Genomic DNA, 22439 nt, shown 5'->3' on the forward strand with positions numbered 1-22439 from the left:
GCATTTGAAGTTGGAAGGAAAATACTTCCTTTAACAATGGCACAACACACACTGGGAAAACATGAGGAATTGCATCTTGGCTTGAAGCATATGATAACTGCTACTATTAAAGGGATGACAGTTGAATAAAATAAGTAAACTGAGTTACTTCTTATGGCTGCTTATACAGCTTTATACTGGTCCTAACTGCATGCTGCCTACTGCACAAGGACAACACTATATTTGGATGGTTTTATCAGCGTGTGCTGGAGGTGTCTACATGAATCATAACTGGAAAAGGCACCCAGTGATTTATGGGTATCATCCCAAAAACACTCATTAAACTAACATACCAACACTATACAATGAGTTTTATATAAGCTTGTGTTTTACAAGATAAATTGTCTTAAACGTTTTTCTTGCAATTTTTAAAATCCATTTAGCTGAATGGACAAGTACTTCAATGAACAATAAACTCAATGCTTAGAGCTCACAAAGAGCAATAAACTACCTCCATAAATGAGCCAAAATAGCTTTCTACAAAAGTATCTGGCTGCTGTAAAGTTCAAAATTACACATCCCTGAAAACAGCACCAAGTGCTGTGGATCCCAACAGCAAACCAAAAAGAGACTCTTCAAACGTTACATCTCCTGTTTTGCAAAGCAGTGGACCTCACGGAGCTGTAGTAAGTCAGCAACAATTGTTCATAAGCATAACTTCCATGAATTTATGCTGCATATTTTCAGCAAGCATGCAGGAATAAAAGATGGATATTAAAAGATATGCAGAGATTAACTATCTCTCATAGGGGATAGATCAGCAGTCAGAGAGGGTTTATATGTTTACCTACCAATTGTTACTAGATTTATGAAGTATTCCGAATGGTCACTCCCATCCTAAGGCTACACATGAATTATAGGTACACTGGGCAATGCAGCCTTTCCTTCTTTTGCCCAACATGGTGGTGGCTTACCTGAATTCGTGGAGATGTGTAAACTGCTCATGTCCTTGGAGAGACCGTTCGTTTTGGGGCTAGAAATGGGCGCACAAGCTGACGTAGCTCGGGGTGGCCTCTTTCCGGGGACTTTCACAGTGGTTCTCAGCAAGTCGATTTCTTTCCCGTGAACGTTCTGCATATAGTCCTGGTAGGAGGAAAACCAAAAACTGCATCAAACAAGCAGTTCTGCAAGTAGGACACCTGAGCAAGCCTGGCTTCTAGAGACTTGTGTCCAATATCATCTGCCATCATGATGATTGTGCTTCCCGCTTCCTTCCACGCTGCACGGAATCCCATCCACACTTTTCATACAAATACTCCACAAATATACTTCAGAGTAGACATGCCTCATGAAGGAATTAGCTATTTGTACTAAAAACTTAAGTATAGGCTCATGAGTATGTTTAGACCAGAAGCCAGAGGAACTGGAATTACCTCCAAGACAGATCCAGATATTAGAGAGACCCGTGTGATGCTGCGAGCAGCCACACAGCCAAAGACTCGCTGACAACGAGATTTCTTATAGCTGCCCAAGTGTGCAGGGCACTACAATACTCAGCCAGACTAGAAGGCATTAGCTAAAAGACTCCCAGCATTAACTAGGTCAGTTATAAACATGCAGCTCTGAGGCCTATACAGCACCAGAGCATCAATTTTACAAGGAAATGCATGAAGTGGACTCGAAGCATATTCCACATCTAAATCACTACTGCCACAACGCAGGCAGCAATCAGTTCCCCCATAAAAATCCTTTCATTTTTGACTATTTTTACAATGAGTTACATATTCCCCTCAGAACAGCCTAAAAATCTACTCCTGTATCAAAATCATCATTAATTTGCCATTAATTAAAAAGGCAAGAGAAGAAAAAACTCGTGCACAATCACACCATCTTCTCCCAGCTGTTTGGGAATTATTTACAGTAAAAAAAGGGAGTCTGGCTGCTTCACTGGCTGGGGAAGTAGAGCATTGCTGCCCAAAGAAACAAAGGCAATCCATTAACAAGAACACGCTGCTAGAAAGAGATGCACAAAACTGTTTCTCCTATAAATTACCAAGTTGGCATAACTTTCCTGTTCAGTGTCAGTTCTTCACAAATTAAAATACAATAACCAGAACATAATTGAGCATTTATTGCTTATGGGCTCGAAAATGAGGCTTAATCAGATAGTGACTAAACCTCAGCATGTACTCTTTTTAATAGGCACGTTTTATTTAACATACAACAGCCAGCGTGCCGCATTGAAACTTGATAATGAAGGGTTTCTTCCAAATTCTTCAGATGAAGGGAGGATGCAATTTCCCTGCTACCCCGCCAGCTTGGGAGATGTGACAGAGCATTATTAAAGCACTTTTAATTGAGTGTAGGACAGGCTTAGGTGAGCTATAAACAATTCAAGAGTCAGTCAATGTTGGCCAACAGGAAACAAATACCCCGTGGCCCCTGCGATTATTATAGGAGGGTGCCCAAAGAGAACAGATGCCACGTAGGTATTAACGTCAGCTTAAATATTTATGGGGCTAGAGCACGTGTAAATAACAAGGGCTCTTTGATGGTGTGCAAGATGCATGGCGATAATCTGCGCGTTCCCCCGAGGAAGACGAGGGGGGCACGCGGAGCGGCCCGTCCGCCCCCGGCGCCTCCGGAGCCGCTCTCGGGGCAGGGAAGTTGAAGCTACGGGATAATGTGGTGGCCTCAGAAGTGCCACGGATGGTTTGATCAGATTAGAACAGATGAGGGTCTCGCTGTCATCTGGAATATGCTGTGTTAAAGAAGAGACAGCAAGGCTGATTTTGATATGCAAATGTTACAGAGATAACTCCCCTAGATGTTAGTTGTAGAAAATGCTGATCCGAGAAAAAAGGGGAAAAAACCCTTTAACAAGGCATGAGGGTAATTCAAAGCCAAGTACTTTTAAACAGCACTTAACAAGTCCCTAGAGCCCACTCAACAGCGGGCCACCCCAGAAGTGCCATCTTCTGCCCCTCAACAGCTTGAAAAAGTAGTAATTGCAAACCCATTTGCATTTTTTTCCTCAAGTTGTCCACGTTCATCATTTGGTGATGCTGGAAAAAAATAATGAAAAAAAAGCGAGCAGCAAAGCAAGGGGAAGCCTCCCCAAACGTGGCGCTAACAGGATAACCGCGTGCCCGCGTCCCCCGTGCCCCTGCTCTCACACCTTCCCCGTCGCTTGTTTTTCACATTTCGCTCCTAATTATGTTGCATCTATTGCCATACACTTAATTAGCTGCATTAATGTGATTTCTTTTCACATAGTCAAGCAATTAAGAGCTATGATTGAGTTTCATTCAATTAGCCTCAACAAACATGCTAATTGATGTCCCAGATGCAAATGAGGTGCAATGAGAGAAACCTGCTAGCAATTGAGAGTTGTGGCAGAGAGACCCTCGGCTCCGGGCCTGCCGAGGGCAGCGCTGCTTAGCCCGGCTGTCGCTTCCTGCAGTGCCTCTGTGTCCCCCAGAGATCCCTCTGGGAATAAAGGATGGCACCCAACCCAAGCGAGAGCATCTCCCATTCTCATGGCCATGGGGAGCGTCTCTCTCCAGCACAGTAGGCTGGAGAGCATAGAGCATAGGCAATTTCTTTCTCTGAGGACCATAAAAGATCTCCAGCTCATCTCCGAGCTGCTGAGATACTACGCAGGTAATGGCCTACAGTTATCAGTGACTGGCAACTTCATCTTAGTCAGCCTGGGGGCAATGCAGCTTCTTCGAGTTAAGCCCAGGATGCATCAATCAATCAATAATCCCGAAAAAACACACTCACTGCATTGATTCTTGTGGCTTTTCATCCCCAGCTTACCCTTGGCGGTTTGCTCAAATATAGTGCTGCTGCAGTGTTAATTTGACTACTCAAGGCCATTGACCATTATCCACGGGACTAAACAAACTGCTAAAATATCAGCAAAAAGTCATACAAGCTACATTGACTGAAGATGACACAAAGCGGTTTTTGACAGCGCAGTGCAAAACAAATTGCCCTGGGTAAAAAGACACAATGCGCCAAGACAGAGACTAATGTAAAGCAAAATTATTTTAGTTCTGGTCTTAATACAGCTCTTCATTTATAACAACTGCAATTAAATGAACCAATTAACTGAACAGAAGTTTTTCAGACACACAAATTGAGCAAAAAGATATGGTTTTGTTTCTAAACAGATCTACCAAAGGGGGGTGGATTAGGACCAAAGGGACCTTGCAAACTTGAGGATTCTATGATTCTATGATCAAACTGAGGGGTGGAAGGAGAAGTGCTGCCTCTTGTGAGCTGGGATGCAGATCATCCAGGCCTTATTTCAATAAAGTAGCAAAGAGCATGTGGGAAAGATCCTGAGGGTGTTTCCTCCCCAAGCGTTCCTTAAGTAAGTTTAAATACATCACACTCATGTTAGGTGGATAACATTTTGGTTATTAAAAACATTAATGTTGGAGACTTTCTAGCAGTAGCCCTAATAAAAGAGAATACAAGAGATGTTCTGGTAGGTCAGTTTGGCAGGAGAAGGTCAGCTCTGCTTTGTGGCCCAGCAGCCCAACTCAGACTCTTTCTGCTTGAGGTTGTTCTTCTATCCTGGGATTGCTGCAACCTATTTGTCTTGGCCAAGAAGGCAGAAGATGGGAGACAAGAGCTGGGCTCTCCTTTGGCTGGGTTGGACTGTGATATGCACAGAAACCTCCTCCCTTTGAGCTCTATCTTCTGCACCATGGGGTTGGGTGAGTTGCACTCCAGCTTCACACCAAATCTCTGTCTTTGAGGACTGCCACATTCCACATTGCCAACAACTAATATTTCATTAAAAAAACTTTTTTTTTTTTTGCTTCATCTTATAGAGCTACACAAGGATGCGGCCACTCATGCTTCTCTACTGTGTACCTGGCCTACAAACTTCCCTTTCCTACCCAGAGCAGGCAAAACAACAAAGATGTTGCCTGAGAACACCGCCTTTCTATTTAATCATAAAAAGCCCATTTTCAGTATAAATAAGAATACTACATCTTTTCTCACTTTGATCCATTAGCATGGCTCAGAAGCAGCTTGCTTTTCCAACACCAGGAACTGATCCAGGCCCAAGAGAGAGATGGGCAGAAATTCTTCCCCACCCCATGTTTCTGGGGGGAGACATCATCTTCAACCTCACACGATACAGACAGCCTTTCCTGACCAGAGGTCCCATAAAACATGATCTTGGAAAGGAGTTTATGGCAGCCAGAAGGACAGCATTTGGAAATGCCAAACAGGATCCCCAGCCTGGGAGCTGCCAGGGCAACCCTCACAGCCTATCGTTTGGCCACTTTTGTACAAACCAGCCTCAATCTCCTTCCCCCAAAACCAAGCCAAGACAAAGGAAGAAAACCCCACCCCAATACCCATGCAGACTGGTGGCTGGTCCAGAGCCCTTCACTTTTTGTGTGTGCGTGCACGCCACAGTCAGACGCTTTTATTGCAAAACGCCGTCTGGAAAAGATGCAAAACAAAATTGCTAAACTGCAAGAAGAAGAAAAGGGGGGAAAAAAAAGAAAGGAAAAAAACCACAAAACAAAAGGCCCCCTTGCCTTTGCTTATTGAGTTCAAAGGCATAACATGCAGCACCCTGCAGCAAATGGGAAGCTACACTAATTTTAAAGCCATAAAACGCTATAAAGCGCCCTGCGGGGCAGGACTACACTGAAGCTAGTTGCACCTAAATAAGACATGGTTCATTTACTTCGCAGCTTAGCCTAATGTAATCATCAGCGGATTTCTAGCCTAGAGTTGTAACAGGCAAATAGCCGCTACCGCGCCGGCGACACTCCCAGCCATTGAGGGGCCGCCGCTAGATTGCTGTTGATTAGAAAATTTTTCAGTTTTGACAAGCGCTTAATGAACATAAATCGCTCCTTGATTGGTTTCCGTTCGGGCCCACAGGCACACCTATGGAGAAAGGAGAGTCTCCGCCGAGTCCAAGCCATGCTGGAACACGCTCCTCAGAGGCGCCTACCCGAAGAGCCGTCCTCCCTCCTCACGTACAAACCTGACCTAATATCCACCAGCATCATGGGATATAGTTAAGATTAAGAGCAGCAACGAAGTGGTGTTTTCCAGGACAAACATATGGATGCAAGCGCATGCTGGAAGACACCAAGCACCCTAAAAAACTCAGTCCTGACACCAAGGTGGTCATCTTCAATCGGCTTATTCAAACTGGAAGTCAAGAGCACTAAATTTGAGCAATAAAAAGGATTCACAGTATCTAGCCTACTACATTAATCAGTTCATTTTGTGCTCCCAGGGCAGTGAGGAAGCTGGGGCAACGCCTCGTCAATGGAGTGCTCATTTTCACAATATTTTGAAAATATTTTCTGTTGGCACTTCTCTTTCAGACTATGGAACAAGAACTGTTGTAAAAGACAAATCACTTTTACCATCCAGAGTAATTTATGAAGTGTTTATACCCAGAGCAGTTAGCTCGGCTGGACAGGAAGCTCTAATTTTATAAACCCCTGTGTTTAATTAATAGCTTGACTTTTACTATTTAAATTGCAGCTCACTCAAGTACCAGAAATATGTTGGAACCACAATGAAATGTATCTTTGCCTCTCCTGGCTTCACACAGATTTGCACCGCTCTGCCACTAACAGCATTGTGTTTGCTATTATATCCTACATTAATGACATGTGATAAATCTTGTCATGCCCTCTGAAATGAATAATTTGCAACTAAAAATGCTTCCCTTTCTCTTTGCTTGCGCATTAAGGGACCAGCGGAGAGCTACAACAACTCCTGGAAGTGATTGCAAGTTAGCACGAATTATCAGCCTCCCTTTCCTTCACCAGGGCCCGTAGTTACGTATTTCAGGGGCATAGTTTACTGACCATTTTACAAGATACGAAACAATCTACAGGCTGATTTTTCACTCCTTGGAACAGTTGCAATGGTCCTTTCGAGTGAGGTTCTTATCAATTTGAAGGGGCACAAAACCACTGGGTTTAAAGTGAAAGAGTTACCCAAATTATGTGTCTTACTTAAGGACTGCAAACACGTTTTGGCTTGCTCTCTCCTGCCCCAGTACTTAAGTTTTTCTCCCAGACATCTCTTTGCTCCCCTGCCATTTGAGTCGGGTGCAGTATTTTCCCAACACGCTGTAAGCTGAATGAGCAACCTCCTCTAGGAGCTAGGGACACAACACTCTCTGAATTGACAGACACACCTCTCCTCAGCCTTTTACTTTTAAAACGCAGTTGCTAACAAGTTTTGTACTCAGCATCTTTTACAAGCAAAAAAAAAAAAAATAGCGTTACAGAAGGGTGGCTACAATCCCTCACTTTTTCCCCAAAGCTTCACTACCTGTAGTTACTATAAGCAGCCATGTAAATTCAGTGGTGACTGCTAGAATTAATAAGTGAAAGCACTGGGAAACATAGATCAATAATGTTAAAAAGGAAGAATGTTGCTCTGAATGCTGCTTTGAAAAAAGGGCTTCTCCAAAAGGGCCCCTGTGGAGGTGAATGGAAATATATGTTATCATCAACTCATCCCCTGTAACAGGCATTCATTACACAGAGATGTTGCAACTTCTCACATCTTTTTGCTTTTCTATCTAACCAGTGTCTTGGGCAATTTAATGGATATAGAAACTATAATACAAACCTAGGCATTAATTGCTTGAAACATGTTTATCCTCCTCACCACTTAAACTAAAGCCTCATTTTTGTTCTGTACTATTTGCTCCCATCACAAGTCTTTTAAGGGGCGCAATCACAACTCACAGAAGAAAGCAGAAAAAATGGGCATAAACTATGGCATTTTAGAAAAGGGGGTATGTCATATAAGGCAACACAAATGCCTCATTTTGGGACTATTAAACAACCCTATATTTGCAAGCTGTTTTTAATACTCAGGACTTCTCATGAAAATAAGAGAAGCGATTCCAACTGCAGCTTTAAGCACTAAATATTATGAGGCCTGCTGGGAAAAGTGCAAGGAGCTGCAATATTGCCCAATATTAATATGCCTTACATTTGTCATGTGAATTCCAGCCATTTCCTACAGGAAAGAACAAATAAAAGACTTGAACGAAACCCCAGCCTACACCTCCAAGGCTCTCAAGGATGTTGTAGGCCCAGCTATTGCGGCTGCTTTCTATCACCTTGGAGGAGGTCTACCTTTAAAACACCTCATTGAAGCCTCTGTGCTAAGTTTAGGCTAGCATCAGAGACAGCTCGTGGCCACACTACTTTGAAAACAACTTTTTTGAGTTGTGGCTACCGTCATAAACAGATTGAGCAGAGTGACTGCATCCATGGGATTCCCAAGTAGATTTCCTCCCTCAGCCATTGCAACAACCCTCCACGCCTTGGTGCAGGTCATCAGGGCTTGATCAATGAGGACAGGACCAGGATTTAAGTATCCCCATTACCTCACAGACACCAGCAAGTTAAAATAATCCCTGCAGGTTAGGGACACAGTAAGTATGTGCCACACGTTATAAATGGCCTTTATGGGATGGTCATCGTATCTTCCTTCTCACGTGCTATTCTCCCCTCATAGGCTGCCATAGTGCTGCGCATTCACTTAAGCACATGTCTAGAACAAATTAAGTACGAAAGGAAAAGCTGAATGTCAGGGTTTATATCTCTCTGTCACCAAGGGGCAGTGACGATGGTGGGATGTGGTCATGCCCAGCCAAGGCTCTGTCACCTCCGGCCCGGCAGCGCGACGGCAGCCTCCGGGAGGCCGGCGGCGGCGGCACGTCGGCAGCGAGGGCTCGGGCTGCGGCTTACACAAAGCTGCTGTGCAGAGCGGTGCCCAGCAGGTATCCTGGTGAATACATTTCAGGAGCCCTTACATATGGCATGCTGCCATTAAAAGCCAGGAGATGCCTAGACAAATTCCCACGGGGCCCTTTGGGGAGGCCGCCGCTGAATTCACTGGCTCAAATTTTAGTCTTCCCCTCAATGGCTAAACTCTAGAAGCAGAAGATGAATAGGGAGCTTGGGTGAACTTTGAAGCCTGCAGGTCAAAGTGCTCTCTCATTATCCCCACCATTTTCTATCAGCGGAGCTCCTAGGCATCCCAAGGGAAGAGAAGGTTTGAGGCTCTTGGAAAAAAAATGAACATGACCAAGTCAGAAAACAGTAGGGTGCTTATGTACATATTTTTTTCTTTACCCGTTATTCTCTTCCCCCACTTTCTTAAAAAGGAGGAATATCCATTTAGCTATTGTGTGAAACGTCAAGCTGGTGGCATTCACAGTTACTTATTTAGCAGGCACAATGCAGCAAGTCATTTCAACACACTACCCTGCCAAACCACCTTGACCCTTCCAGGGATACCTCGGATGCTAACTTGATTTCCACCCTCATCTCAAAAGCTTTCATTTTGCAGCCTATCCTTTTTTTTAGAGGGGGACAACAGTGCTGATTTGTGCGATACGGAGAAATTCACCACACTAAAGAAGCGCCTTCGTATCTGAGCAGCTGACACACCTGATGGTTGAGACAACTGATCCATTTTGGGCCATAGGCCAAGTGGAACCTAACACAGCGCTCACTTCCAGCCACTGAATATTTTAATAGGTTCTTCTGATGCAAATTTTCAACCAAGTCCTGCAACCCGGCCCCAGTCACATTCCGGGAAGACGAAGCTAACTTCTAACCTCATTTATTCCTGCCACCACTAGAGGCCAGCCCACTGTATGCTTCACAAAAATACAACTGCCAAATTTTGTACAGCCAAAACGACCCGTTTGTTTGCAATAACTGAAATTAACTAAGCTGCTGGATTAAAGTTTAGCCTTCTCATAAGCTTAAACTAACTTTAAGTGATTGGCAGAAGTACTTTTTTTTCCCATGCTCTTTAATGGAAACAGATTACGGATATGAAAAATAACATCCATTTTCCAAAAAGAAATTACAAAGCAGCAGAAAGAACAACCTAGCCTAGCCATACTAAGAGAACAAAACACACCACCCGAGAGCAAATTTAATCTTTGTGTCTTGGCTACCTATAAAGTTTTGCACACATTACAGTAGGAGCGCAACTGCCTTCACACATCTGCTCCTGCCTCTCCTTCGCACAGTGGCCTGCACTTGGCAGAGGAGATGCTTCTTACACTGCCAACCCTACTGCAGAAGACTGACAGACAGAAGAACACTGGGATAAAAATTTCAAGTCCACCTTGCTTTGTTTCTCCACTTCAGGTGAGGGCTTTTGGCTCAAAATGATACTTTTAGGCACGCCAAAAGAAGAGGCAACTCTTTCAGGAACTGCAAGGTACAAAGGAATTCTGTTTGCAGCAGCCGTCTGTCCTAAGGATTGACTGAGGGATTAAGACCCCTCTGCAGGGCGTCCTCGCCACAGGTAATTGACAATAAACGGGCTGGTCACAGCACTGAATGCACTGCCCAAGTAGCATGGGGACTCTGCAAAGGCTCAAGTCACTAAGTCATTCAAACGGCATTGTTTGTAAAATAAATCTGATAGAAAGAGTTGAAGGTGAATGAGCACTTCTAGGAATTCCTAGAAGTAGATTTGGTGAGGGGATCTTGAGAAGCCTCTGTCTGGATTCTAGCTCTATCCACAGAAGTTTCTTGTCAAGCAGGAGATGAGTCTGCTGCCTTACCCACTACCTGCTGAGATACAGCCAAGGCCAGAGGAGCTGGGACAAACCTGGCAGAACTAGCAAAGAGCAAAGGCAGACGGAGCAAATGGCAACACGGAGACGGGTACCTTTTTCTTAGGGAGGGTGGGGAAACAGTGCGGAGGAGAGGGACACAATTAAAGGCAAGTAATTACTTCTTCTTTAAATGGAATCTTTCTAATCTCCAATGGATTTACCTCTAATCTCAAAGTAATTACCTCTAATCTCAAAGGATTCTCACTGGGGGAGACGGAGCAGCTCTGGGGAAGCCTGGAGAGAAGGGCTCTATTGTCTGCAAGAGGCAATGAAAAACTAACACGTGTGCACAGCTCCGGGCAGGGACAATACAGCCCTTGGACACAGCAAGGAAGCGACCTGGGAGCAGGCAGGGGTGACCTACCCACTTCCACCAACTTGATCAGTTGACCATCACAATTTGGGGAATCGATGTAGGAAGGTGGCCTCAAACACACAAGGTACCTGCATTGTCCTCCTGTGAAGGATACCATTGCATGATTTGGGTATCTCAACACTACCTCACTGAAGATTTTGAGAACTTTGAAGGTGCTAAGGCAGCTTCTCCCAAGACTGAACAAGCCAGATGCTTGCCTAGCTCCACAGAAAAGAACAGTGGGGGGGGGAAAAAAAGGACAAATCCTCACTACAGAATACAAAGGTTGAGGGACATGATTTCTGATGGAAAGCAGCAATGCCTTGCAGCTACTTGTCATGTAACTCATTAAATAATGTTTATGAGATATGGAAGTGACATCAGAAGCCAAGGCAAGGCATTATCAGGGCAGGAATTGAGACTGTGAAGACTTGTGCTGAGCCAGATTCTGTTAATATTTAGCAGACAGGAAACACTATGTTTATGCAACTATAACAGCAGTGAGAGTTTGCATGTCAGGCAAAAGCAGTTTTCCAGATCTGCATGCAGGTCTACAAAAGCCTCAGTGTACATAATAAAAAAATGAATCTGGTTGGGACCTTTATTTTCGCTTCTGAAAGTAAAAATTGCCCATAACATCAATAGCTATAGAAACAACTGGCCCAAAACACATAAAACTGGCCACTCTGGTTTTCTAATAGGTTTTGTTATTAAATGCAAGACCTGATATGAGGTCAGAGATCTTTGTGAAGGTCATGAAGTGTTTTGTGTTTCTACTGCCTGTACTACAGAGCGAGCAGAAGAGGCTGGATCGCCTCTTCAGGGAGTTCCCTGAATTGTAATCCTCATTTTGGCTCTATCTTCTGAATTGATTTGGCATGGAGTGATCTCTGTCAAATCTCATTTTCTCTTCTGCTAACAGGCCCAGGAGCTACGGGATGCGCTTATATGGAGTCAGAAGACCATGCTCCTTCCACCCATGGACTATGCTACACACACAGAGGCACAGACAAGATCCAGGGGCAGAAACAACATCAGACACTAACAAACATGCTTTATAGCAAATATTTTAATAGCTATCTCATTTTCAAAATGCCATTCCAAATCACTTTCTTGAATAAATCCTAACCACTGCACACTGAAAAATACCAGTAAACTTTTTCCCTATTGACTGCACTCAGGACACTTTCCCTTATCAAGTACTTTTCGTGGGGCTTTTTAATCCTGGTATTGACAGCAAGACCACACAAAGAATCCATGCAAAACAAACACTTAAACCTTGACATGTGCTGAAAGCAGGGGCCATGGCATACTTACATGTAAACTAGGATGATAGGTCAGGACGCCGTTGTCGCATAGCGTGACGTATTTCTTCTTCCATTCTTTATTCAAAGACTTGCCACTTCGTTTTAGCAGCATACCCTATTAGAAGAAAAAAGAAAAAACATTTTTTTTTGTCAATGCATCACTATTTAAGACACAGAAAGAGGTAAATATAATTGCTAACATTTTAGCTATGTTTTTTCCTACTTGTTGCTCAGTCTCCCCTGTTTCCCCCATGACGCCTTTTCACCGCTGGCAGCTCCAGTGGTTACAATTTAGAGGCAAAAGCTCCAAGTATGGCTTTATAAAGCCGGTCAAGGAAACAGAAAATAGTGCATCAATACTGGCTTTGCCCAACAGGCAAACAAAGCCCTCTTGCACTAAATTTAACTCCTTGGAAAAATATCTTATTTTAACATGACATGGAGCAAGGTTATTCCCTCCTCACATTCCACATTGATCAAGACAGCAGTGAGCTGCTTAGAACTGTAAAATAAATGTTGCATCTCAGGACACAACTCACTTGACTGCATTTGATTTTTCCTTTTTCCTAGATTGTCCTGTTTCCTAGGTTTTCCTATGGTTTGGACGTGGCCTCGGCATGCAGGGCGCTCTACACATGCATGTTTTCATGCCATTTCTAACACAGGGACACCACAAGGCCACCCTGTTTCACACAACAGTGACAAAATGGAGACAGGGCTAATGAAAGATTTTTTCCAACGTCTTCTGTATAAATTAGGAATAATAGATATAATGACAGAATGACGAGAGGGGTAGGATGACTTGACCTTCCCACAAACCACATGAGATCTAAAAAACATTTTGAGTTTTACCCATCAACAGTTTACATTAAAAGCCATCATGTTTAAATGGACCGGAATTACTAACTAGTATCTATCTGTTCTCATCTTGAGACAGAAGTTACTTGGTAAAGCAAAACCTATGCCCTAGCATGCTGAAGGTGGTGTCTCTACCTGTGCTTTAGCAACTTACTTCCCTAGAAAACTCTAATTTCTAAATGAAATCAGAAGACAGTTCCTAACAAATACACACACTATCTGTCATCAGAAGCCTTAGCTGATTATCTTCTACACAAGCTCCTGGGAGGACACTGGGCACCATCTCCACTGCACCACAACACAGGCCTAGCTCAACCTCTGACACGACATTTTAGCAGAAACATAAGTAGTAGGAGCACACAGCAGTTTCAAAGACCAAGATTAGGGTTTACAAAGTTACTTACTTGCATTTTAATAACTCACAACCAAGAACCTGAATAATACAAGTTTCAAACCTCTTATTTCTATATTAAAGATTTTTTTAAGGTTCTAAAGAACCTTAAAAATGTAAGTGCTCTAGGGAAAGCAAACCAACCCCAAGAAGCTGCATTAGTAAGCACGCTGCTCCTAACTACTGTGGAGTTTTTATTAAAGGGGGTGCATCTTTAGAAGAGCAAGCCATGCTATGTGCTTTCTCACTAAGCATATGGCTTCATATATTGTCTTATCTTCTCAGACCAAGCCTCCTACCACACGTGCACAAGGGTGGGCTCTGTGCCACCACGTGACTAGATCTGATTGGGGGCTAGAAAAGTCCTTCCTATTCTCAATTCCAAATATTTAACCTTTAGCTAAAAGCCCCATGCCACAAGTCAGATGAATTACTCTTTTTTTTCTTCCAACTAATGACCCTACATGCAAAGAGAAGAAAAAAATTTTTATTAGGTGAACATATTTTGCAGTACCAGTGGAGAACGCTTCTCTGAACACAAAGACCTAAGGGAAAGAGCCTAGAAGCACATCCTAACCACATCTTTCTTCCAAGGCCAGAGACTGCCACTTAGTCTGCTATCATTATACAGAACCATCTTGAAAAACGCTTTTAGTATTGGAGTTTAGATCAGTTATAAATGCGCTTTAACATTAACTAAATCTAAAGAGGAAAAAGAAAAAAAAAGACCTAGACAGGATGGTACTTCAACAACAAATACAAACCCTCATCCACAAAACCTTCTCTTGGGTTGCGTTATATCTACATTCAAGGTACTCTGCCTAGGAAACCAGATACTTGGTTCCCGCTGACCTTCAACACCTCCAGGGTGATTTAGAGGCAGCTTGGGTCTATCTACAGGGCTGCAAACAGGCCACACATCTCCATGGCACACTGTAAAAACCACAGTTACTCTCCCAGCTGCTCAGGAAGGGATTTGCTTGAACTAAGTAAATCAGCTCCAATCGTCATTAATCAGATAACATTACTTATCCCGACTAATTTGTGTCAAGTCTTTCATTTGCTACAGTTTTTCCCTGTGCAATTTTAGCACTGCAGTTCAGCATTGCTGACCCAAGCCTCGAGATGCAAGACTTTCAGAATTTAACACCTCCAATTTGCTCAAACTGAGAAGAATTTAACACTTCAAATTAAAATTTACCACCTTCCCTCCAAAACTGCAATTCTGAACCTAATGGCAGAACACTTCTCCTACCAGACAGCACTGCCTGTACTTTTAATGAGCAACAGGAAAAAATCCTTCAGCAGGAGTGCACGATTTTTGCTTCTTGGCTTTTGCTCAAGGAACTTCACTGTGCAAAGGGAACCGAGGAGCTGTCTGGATGTATTGCAATCTCTTTATTAGTAATGTGCATGCTACGTCTAGTCCCAGGAGGTCATTGCAAGCCAAAAGCAATGTTAAGTGTACAAGCTTTAAATAACTTACAAAGTTAATGTAATGAATGTAAGTGTTATCTGAAATCCATCACTCAGTGGCTTGCTGTAGCCTCCAGCTGTGATAAAACACCACTCATAAATTTATATTAAAACTCTGTTCAATAGCAATTATTTACCAACAAAGATTTATTGATTGCATTTGCTGTTAGAGACTGGGGCCCTAACTGAGTCAATCAGCTTATGTTGTTGAGCTTGAGGGCACCAGGAGAAGTTGCAGGCTGCTATCAAGCTCTGCATCCTGATGGGTATTGGGAGAGAAAGAGCAGCTAATGAAAAGCCTCCAGGATGGACTGAATGGAAGCTAAGGGACCACTATGTATAATGCACAGTGCTCACCTGTACAGGCAATAATCAGCTGGATTTAGACATGTGATGCCTTCCTGTAAGCTTGCAATCTTCCTACTTTGACAACAAATGAAATGGCAAGATAACTCCAAATTTCTAACTTGTAAAAAGGAAGTATTTCAGGTTTTAGGCAGCAAGGTATCTGCATTTAAAAGGGTGTCCCTCAAAGCTGCCCACCACTGCATGAGATGCTGGGAAGCGAGCGTTCTTCTGCACAAGTGAACGAAGAGACTTCCATAGCTCTTGTTAATACTGGTTTCAAAATGCACATCTTCGCTGTTACAGAGACAGCTCCAGGCCTGGCTTGGCCAGCACAATTACAGTGTGGAGAACAAGATACTTCGCACTTTGGATTTCACAGGGGACACAAGAAATGGAGGACATCACCAGCAGCCTATTACCAGCAACTGCAAGTTTTCTTTATTTGCTCCAGGTGAAGCCCTTGGGCCCTAACTGAGTCTTCTCAGTAACATCTTCAGATGCCCAGATAAAATGGCAGGGCCTAAGTCAGCAAAGCTGAGGCTGCCCCTCCAGTGACCATCTTCAGGAAAGCAAAGGTGGTATTTCTGTTTCTTTTTTTGCTGTTCGATACTTGTAACGATGCCATGATTGAGGTACGAACATCCTGCAGGGTTTTTTTCCCCTTTTCTTTCCCTCCTTAATTTTTAGCCAACCCCATACTGCTACCCTGATGCTGTTTTGACAGAATAAAATATGCAATCTTGTACTTAATCATTAACAGCATAAATTCCTAATTTTCCACTCAGTTCCTCAGTTATCATAACTATGATTAGCAGCCAGCATTTTTATGAATTTTATACAGCTCCAACATTTGCATCCTGTTGATAAAAATTTCTCCCCAAAAAACCCACCACACATAGACCAAAAAAAGATATCCACATTTAGAAAGATTCTGACTCAAACCAATTGCAATGTCAACTTTACAGTCAAGAACATGAAGAATATGAACAAATCTTGTATTTGAATTCTGGTCAATAATCCATCCAACTTCTCTGAATCCTGAACAAACCTTAACCAATCCTCCAGGTTTGCAGGGCTCTTCCACTTGACTCACCAGTGCTAGCAGTAGTAAAACTATTACCAAGGATACATCTTCCTTAAAAACCTGCACTGCAGAGCAGTCTTCAGAGCTTTGATACAGCTTGTAGAGATGCTTCCCCAGTTAAAACATATCCCCAGATAAAAGTTGTCCTCTTCCTATGGATGTCATTCATCAACTTCATCGTCTTGGGGATAAATTATAAGTTCAAAATACTGAACTCAACTATTTTCCAGTATGTTCAAAACACAAGGAACATACAGCTACTGGTAATTGTACCACAAGTGGTTACCTACTGCCAAGACTGACCAGCCACTGCTCTGTCCAGAGACAAAATGAAAGCAGCACCTGAGACCTAACAAACAGTAAAAGCTTGGCTAAAATTTGATGGACCATCTACATAAAGAAGGCTGCTTTCTCAGCTTTGCACACAGGCCACTGGGAAAAAAAAAACAGAGAAGACAGCAAATGCAATTTGTTGACCACAGGCAAGGAAGCCATCCTTTGACACTTGGTATCTGGCCACCTGATGTGGAACCTCTTTACTTCAAAGGGAAAGAAGACAGTTGTGCAAGAGCTCACCATCACTCCAGGGTCAGAAGAAGAATCTGAGGGGAAAACTCAGGGAGCAGACCCGCTCTAACACTCAGTTACAGCAAGAAACCCAAGCCCAGAGCTACCCCAGGTTTGCCCAACTGCAAGGAGCTCACTTCAGCTGAGGAGCACGCCTTTAAAGGATGGAGATGCAGAGCAAGTTAAGAAACTTCTTGAATGCTCCTTCAACACCCAGCAAGCCTTGTTATTTTTCTGCCTGTGGTATATGGAGCTCTGTTGCCTTCCATCACCACCAAAGCAAGTTGGTGTGAAAGTGGCAGCTCGACTGAAAACCAAAGGAGGAAAAATAACCTCAGGAAAGCAACTGGGCCTCGGCAAACGTTACCACATGGAGCAGCTGCTGCAGGGAGGGGCGTAGCAGCAGAAATGGGGCTGTAAAAACAGCTCGGTCATGAAGCATGAAAAAGTAGTAACTATATATATATTATTTATTCCCCCGTTAAACAAACCCAACGTGGTGGTGGGGAGACTGAAACCCTGAAGAGGAATCCTTGCAGAGCTGCTATCACCCCCAGGCAGGCGAGCGTGCTCTCATTAGCACGCCTCCACCTTCCCCAAAGCCTCACAACTCTTTATCCTGTTCCACAGAAAGTCAGGATTTGGGGGAGAAAAAGCCATGAAAAGCTAAAAACCTGGTTTTTAACTTTCTCTCCTGATACTACATCGTTTCCATAGAAACATGAGGAAGACCACTTAAGAGCATCTTCTCTCCCCCCCCCCCCCCTTTCCAGGAGCCGTGTTTGGCACCGTACCCCTCCCTTGGACAACCTATTATTTCACAAATGGATGCTTTTTTGCAGCACCAGGAAAAGGGGAGAGGGGGGGGGATGGTTAGAAAAAAAGAGGGAAAAAAAAAAAGCTTTAACCAGTTCCCCTGTGGCCCCCTCCCCTTTTTCTTTTTTTTTTTTTCCTTTTTTTTTTTTTCAAACTCCCTTTTTTTGTTGGCAATATTTCTGTCACTCTGCCGGGCTGCGCACCGTACAAAAGGGGTTACGCTTTAATTGAGCTGTCAGCGGCTCCGACAATCCGCTAAGCCCCCGATTATGCACGGCGGGGTGAGCGGCGCACTTGTTATTGTGGATGCCCTATTTGCGCAACCCGGGGCCCCCCCTTTCCCTGCCCCTCCCCCCCCCCCTTTCCCGCCGCCCCCGCGCGGGTCGCCGGAGCCACGCGACCTTCCTGTCATTAGCCGCGTCTCTTCCTACCTCACCGCTGCGAAAATCACACGAGCCGAGGCTTCAAAAGGCCTCGCCGGCACTGGATTCGGCCAGGAGCTAATCACCCACAAATCCAGCTCAAATGGCAATAATTGGCTAAACTGCTCACCTCTCCAGAGCGCAGCAGTAATTTGGGATAATAAAGAAAAGAATTATTCAGCTAACTGCCCCGAAATGTATGCTTTGTGACCGACACACTTCACATTTTAATAATGATGGACACAAAATCCAATTTAACACGGCGTCTCCTGAATAACAAAACCGAGAACGCTGGCAGGAAAAGAAAAAAAAGTGTATTTTTTTCACCCCTTTAAATTGCATTCCGTGTACCGTGCGGAAAGGATCTGCGCTGTGAAATTTTGGGGGCCAAAAAGGTCTTTGTGAGCAACCCTCAGAAATTGTGCTCTGCAAGGGGATTTTTTTTCTTTTTCTCTCCATTAAGAGGAGCATCCCACATTAAAAAAATGCATTTCACACAACGGTGATACCTCTGGGCCTTAACCTTGTGTGGAGGTAAAGTAAGAAAAATCACTTTTGCTTAGGCTGTGGAAGGGGACCTTCTTCATTGCTCTACATAATGGCATCTTCCCATTGCCTCGTTTTTCCTTCCATTCGGCTCATTCGCCCTCATTGCAGGATCCTTGGCCCTGAAGACCATTGGCCATATAGCAACTGGTGGGGTAGCAACACTGCTTTGAAGGCTTGATGGTCAAAGGACCATCCCTGAGCATGTTCAGTGGTGTCACGATGCTCCAGTGTGCCTCCTTCGAGCCACTCTACCCTTAAGTCCCCCCTCAAGGCCAGGAATGAGAAAAACAGACCCACACATATGTTATACGTAAATAAAACAATATCCTGACTTGTCATGCTGTTTAAACTCTTGATATGTCCAATTCCCTTCGAGAAGGGCTCACAATGATTCTTCCAGAGAAGCAGAGCCAGCATTAGGCAACCAGCATCTTCTCATCTCATCTTGTTGGAGTCAAGAGGATAGAAATTTCCACCGAGATCATTCCTTAGCTCCTTCAATCAACTCACCTTACTTGAAGGAAAAACACACAATTGCGTCAGAGGTACGAATAGATATTGCAAAACACACCCATAATTCTACAGGTCAGGGGCCAAGATCTCCTGCACTTCAGTCATGTTTTCACCTTGGTTCAACATGAAACAACATGCACATGTGCACCTTGAGCAAATCCTCATCAACGTCCCTATATGTTAACTGATGAGGAGATACAAAAATCAAAATGCAGCAAATTCAGCTGACTGCGGAGATGGAAAGCAAATCCTATTTTTATCTCCAGAAATTGCTTCAGAAATGCTTCTCAGCTCATTTGAGACATGCACCTACCTGCAGAATTTTAAGCACTAGAAAGAGAAGTCAGAAGAGCAGCCATACAAGTAGCTGTGCTAACTTGCTGGAAGAGGTTACGCTTTAAAATGATAAAGTCAAATGCAGCATAAGCAGGTTGAAAAAGAAAACCCTCTTACTCTAGTTCCTAAAACCTCGTTAAACAGCCTGAAACAAGCTACAAAAAGTAGAAAAAATCAACACTGTTGTAATTATTCGCTGTTTAACCTTTCCATTTAAAGAACTACTGACAATAAGGATCACTTTGAAAAGATAGTTCAAAACATTTTTAACAAAAATTGTTTTCCTTAGATTAGGCCTTCTGGAACAGTCTTTTGCATTTTGTGAGATGATGAAAGTGTTTAGAGGCCATCAAGCTCCAAAGCAAGACAGCTAGACCTGGTTAGTGCAGAGGTCAGCTCTCTACTCCAGGGGAGAGGAGGAAAAGGGGAAGAACAACCTTGTGACAAAAGAGATGCCACATCTACCCTGATGAGCAGAACCTACTTTGGACACTATGAACTGCCAACTATATCCTACGTTCAGGTGAAATGTCTTCGAGCAACTCTGAATTTCTTCTTAATTAAGAGGAAAATGTTTGACAAATGAAGAATATTCCCTGGTGTGATCAGGCAGCTGTATGAAGAGACCACTATGTTCATATCCATTTGCTCAACATCTGAGTAGACTTTGACATAAGCTAACTATCCTATAAACACATTATTAATAAATATGCATAATTTCTATATACAAAACCTTTACCCCAGTGTGTTTGCTGCAAAATAGCAGAAAAGGCGTTTTAGGGTCACACATCAGAACATCAGAGATGAGCTGTTTTGAAGGACCCAAAAATCTTTCTCTTCCCCCAAAGTGGCAAAGATCATTTTCTGATCGACAGTACTTAAGCAGCACTAAGGATTTTGAGCACAGCCTTCTCTTTGAAGATATCTGATTTTTCTGCTCAGTGAAACACCCTTTTAAAAAGGTACAGATGATATATTTACTAACAGCAGCAGAGCCATGGCTTCTTAAATAATCCTTTTGCAAACATGTGCAATCACCTTTTTCATATAAACAAATGACTTCTGATTGTTCTTCTAATCCATCTGTACTTTATCACCTGAAACAAAGTCATTATGGGTTCAGCCTGAGCAACACAGAAGTCTATTTATTTACTCAGATTCTTCTACTGCTGGTCAGGGACTTGACCTTCCTCTCAACACAGGGTGCTTTGAAAGAAGAAATAGGTTTTAATGGGTGGAAAATTTGCCCCCACCCCTCAAAAAGAAAGAATCCCTTAAATGATGTTTATGATGTTTGCTCATCAACCTGATCCTCTACTGGATAGAGGATAAAAACAAAACAAAACAAAACCACCCACCACATGCTGACAGGTCTTGCCTTTTTGTCCAAGGTAGCGCAGAAATGGAGGGGACAAGATGGGAACTTGCCCAGTTCCTCAAAGCTCTAGGAGACACTTGCAGCATCAGCTGTGCTCAAGCCAAGGACATTGAGCCATCTCCTCTGCCTAAACTTAGGATCAGCCCTTGGGAAGCCTCTTCACTGCTCTATTGTAGTATTTACTGTACATTTGATGACTGCACTGCATCAGGATATCTCCACATCTGCAATTTTTTTCCCCAAATCCCAGCGAAAACCTAGTCAAGGCCATTTCCAGTGATTTTTAAGGCTGTGATTTAGAGACAACTTTCAAATACGGATTTACTATGTTTTGATCAGGATTTGCTACTGCACAAAACGAAAGCACTTACGTCATTAACCGAAGTAAACCACTACTACTGTGATGGATGCTACAGAAAGCACAATAAAGTGAGATAGATGTTGCCAGCGTCAGTTTTGAGAAGGAACTTTTCTGAGAAGTTATAAATTGTTGCTTTTGACATGAATTTTATTAGGATTGCTTTACACATGAAAGCAATACCCGATTCAATCCAACATCTATTTAATACACCTCAGACCAGTAATTCTCCGTGTGACTTCAGCTTTCCCCGAGCCCGCTGTGCCCGTCCAGTGAACACTCTTGTGCTCGCCCATTAACAAGCTCAGCATTCATCAGTGCAATTTCCAAATAAAGGGCTTTGCATGTTGTGTCAGTAAGTTAAAAATTGTGATATTATTTTAATGTTAAAATCACTCCAGATACAATACTTGCTGTAGTATATTTCATGCCTCATTTGCTTCAACAGATATTAAGTTTCAGTCAACAATTAACTCCTGACACCATTTTTCTTTTAAACCAAGATGGATTTAGGTGGGGGGGAGCTAAGGCAAAACTTGGATTTATTAGATTCATGCTAATTCAAGATCACCAGCAGTCTTTATAGAAAAAAATCCATTCCTAAGAGCAATACATGGTCTCTCACTCTATATTTAAGCTGAACCAAAATTCATGTTAGATAGCAATGTAGCACATATTTTAGTCAAAAAAAATAGTGTGAGTGCATCTATTTCAAACACCATTTAAACTGTTAATTATTTTCCCACTTACTGTACAGGGTAACCATTTCAGCAAATGTTTAAATGGCATTTTTTTGTACCATATTTGCTCTCTTTAGATAGATACAATAGAGTGAGCCATTTTTAGATAGGTACTGCTTTGCTCTATTTACACTGATAGGAAAATAACATGCCAAAAGATATTAGTGGCCAAGGGCATTTGAGTATTTCCTGAAAGGAGCTCCTCAGCTCACACCTACACTTCCCACACATGCAGCTAGCAAGCACACAGGTCCAACATTTGAAGGACTGCAGTCAACAGCAGACAGCCC

The 22439-nt window shown here is 43.1% G+C and overlaps 1 protein-coding gene across 5 annotated transcripts in view; it reads right to left on the minus strand.

The window, feature by feature from the left end:
• The window catches only part of AGAP1 (ArfGAP with GTPase domain, ankyrin repeat and PH domain 1), a 304357-nt gene that overhangs the window by 105997 nt on the left and 175921 nt on the right, over positions 1-22439 (minus strand). For all 5 annotated transcript variants that reach the window (XM_026047459.1, XM_026047450.1, XM_026047442.1 and 2 more), the window contains 2 exons: positions 12324-12428; positions 954-1122 (listed from right to left, as the gene is read on the minus strand). In XM_026047459.1, coding sequence (XP_025903244.1) covers positions 954-1122; positions 12324-12428 — 274 coding nt within the window. The remainder of the gene's footprint in view (positions 1-953; positions 1123-12323; positions 12429-22439) is intronic.

The sequence above is a fragment of the Nothoprocta perdicaria genome, unplaced genomic scaffold (assembly GCF_003342845.1).
Source record: "Nothoprocta perdicaria isolate Ctin4 unplaced genomic scaffold, notPer1 scaffold_11, whole genome shotgun sequence".
Classification (NCBI taxonomy): Eukaryota; Metazoa; Chordata; class Aves; order Tinamiformes; family Tinamidae; genus Nothoprocta; species Nothoprocta perdicaria.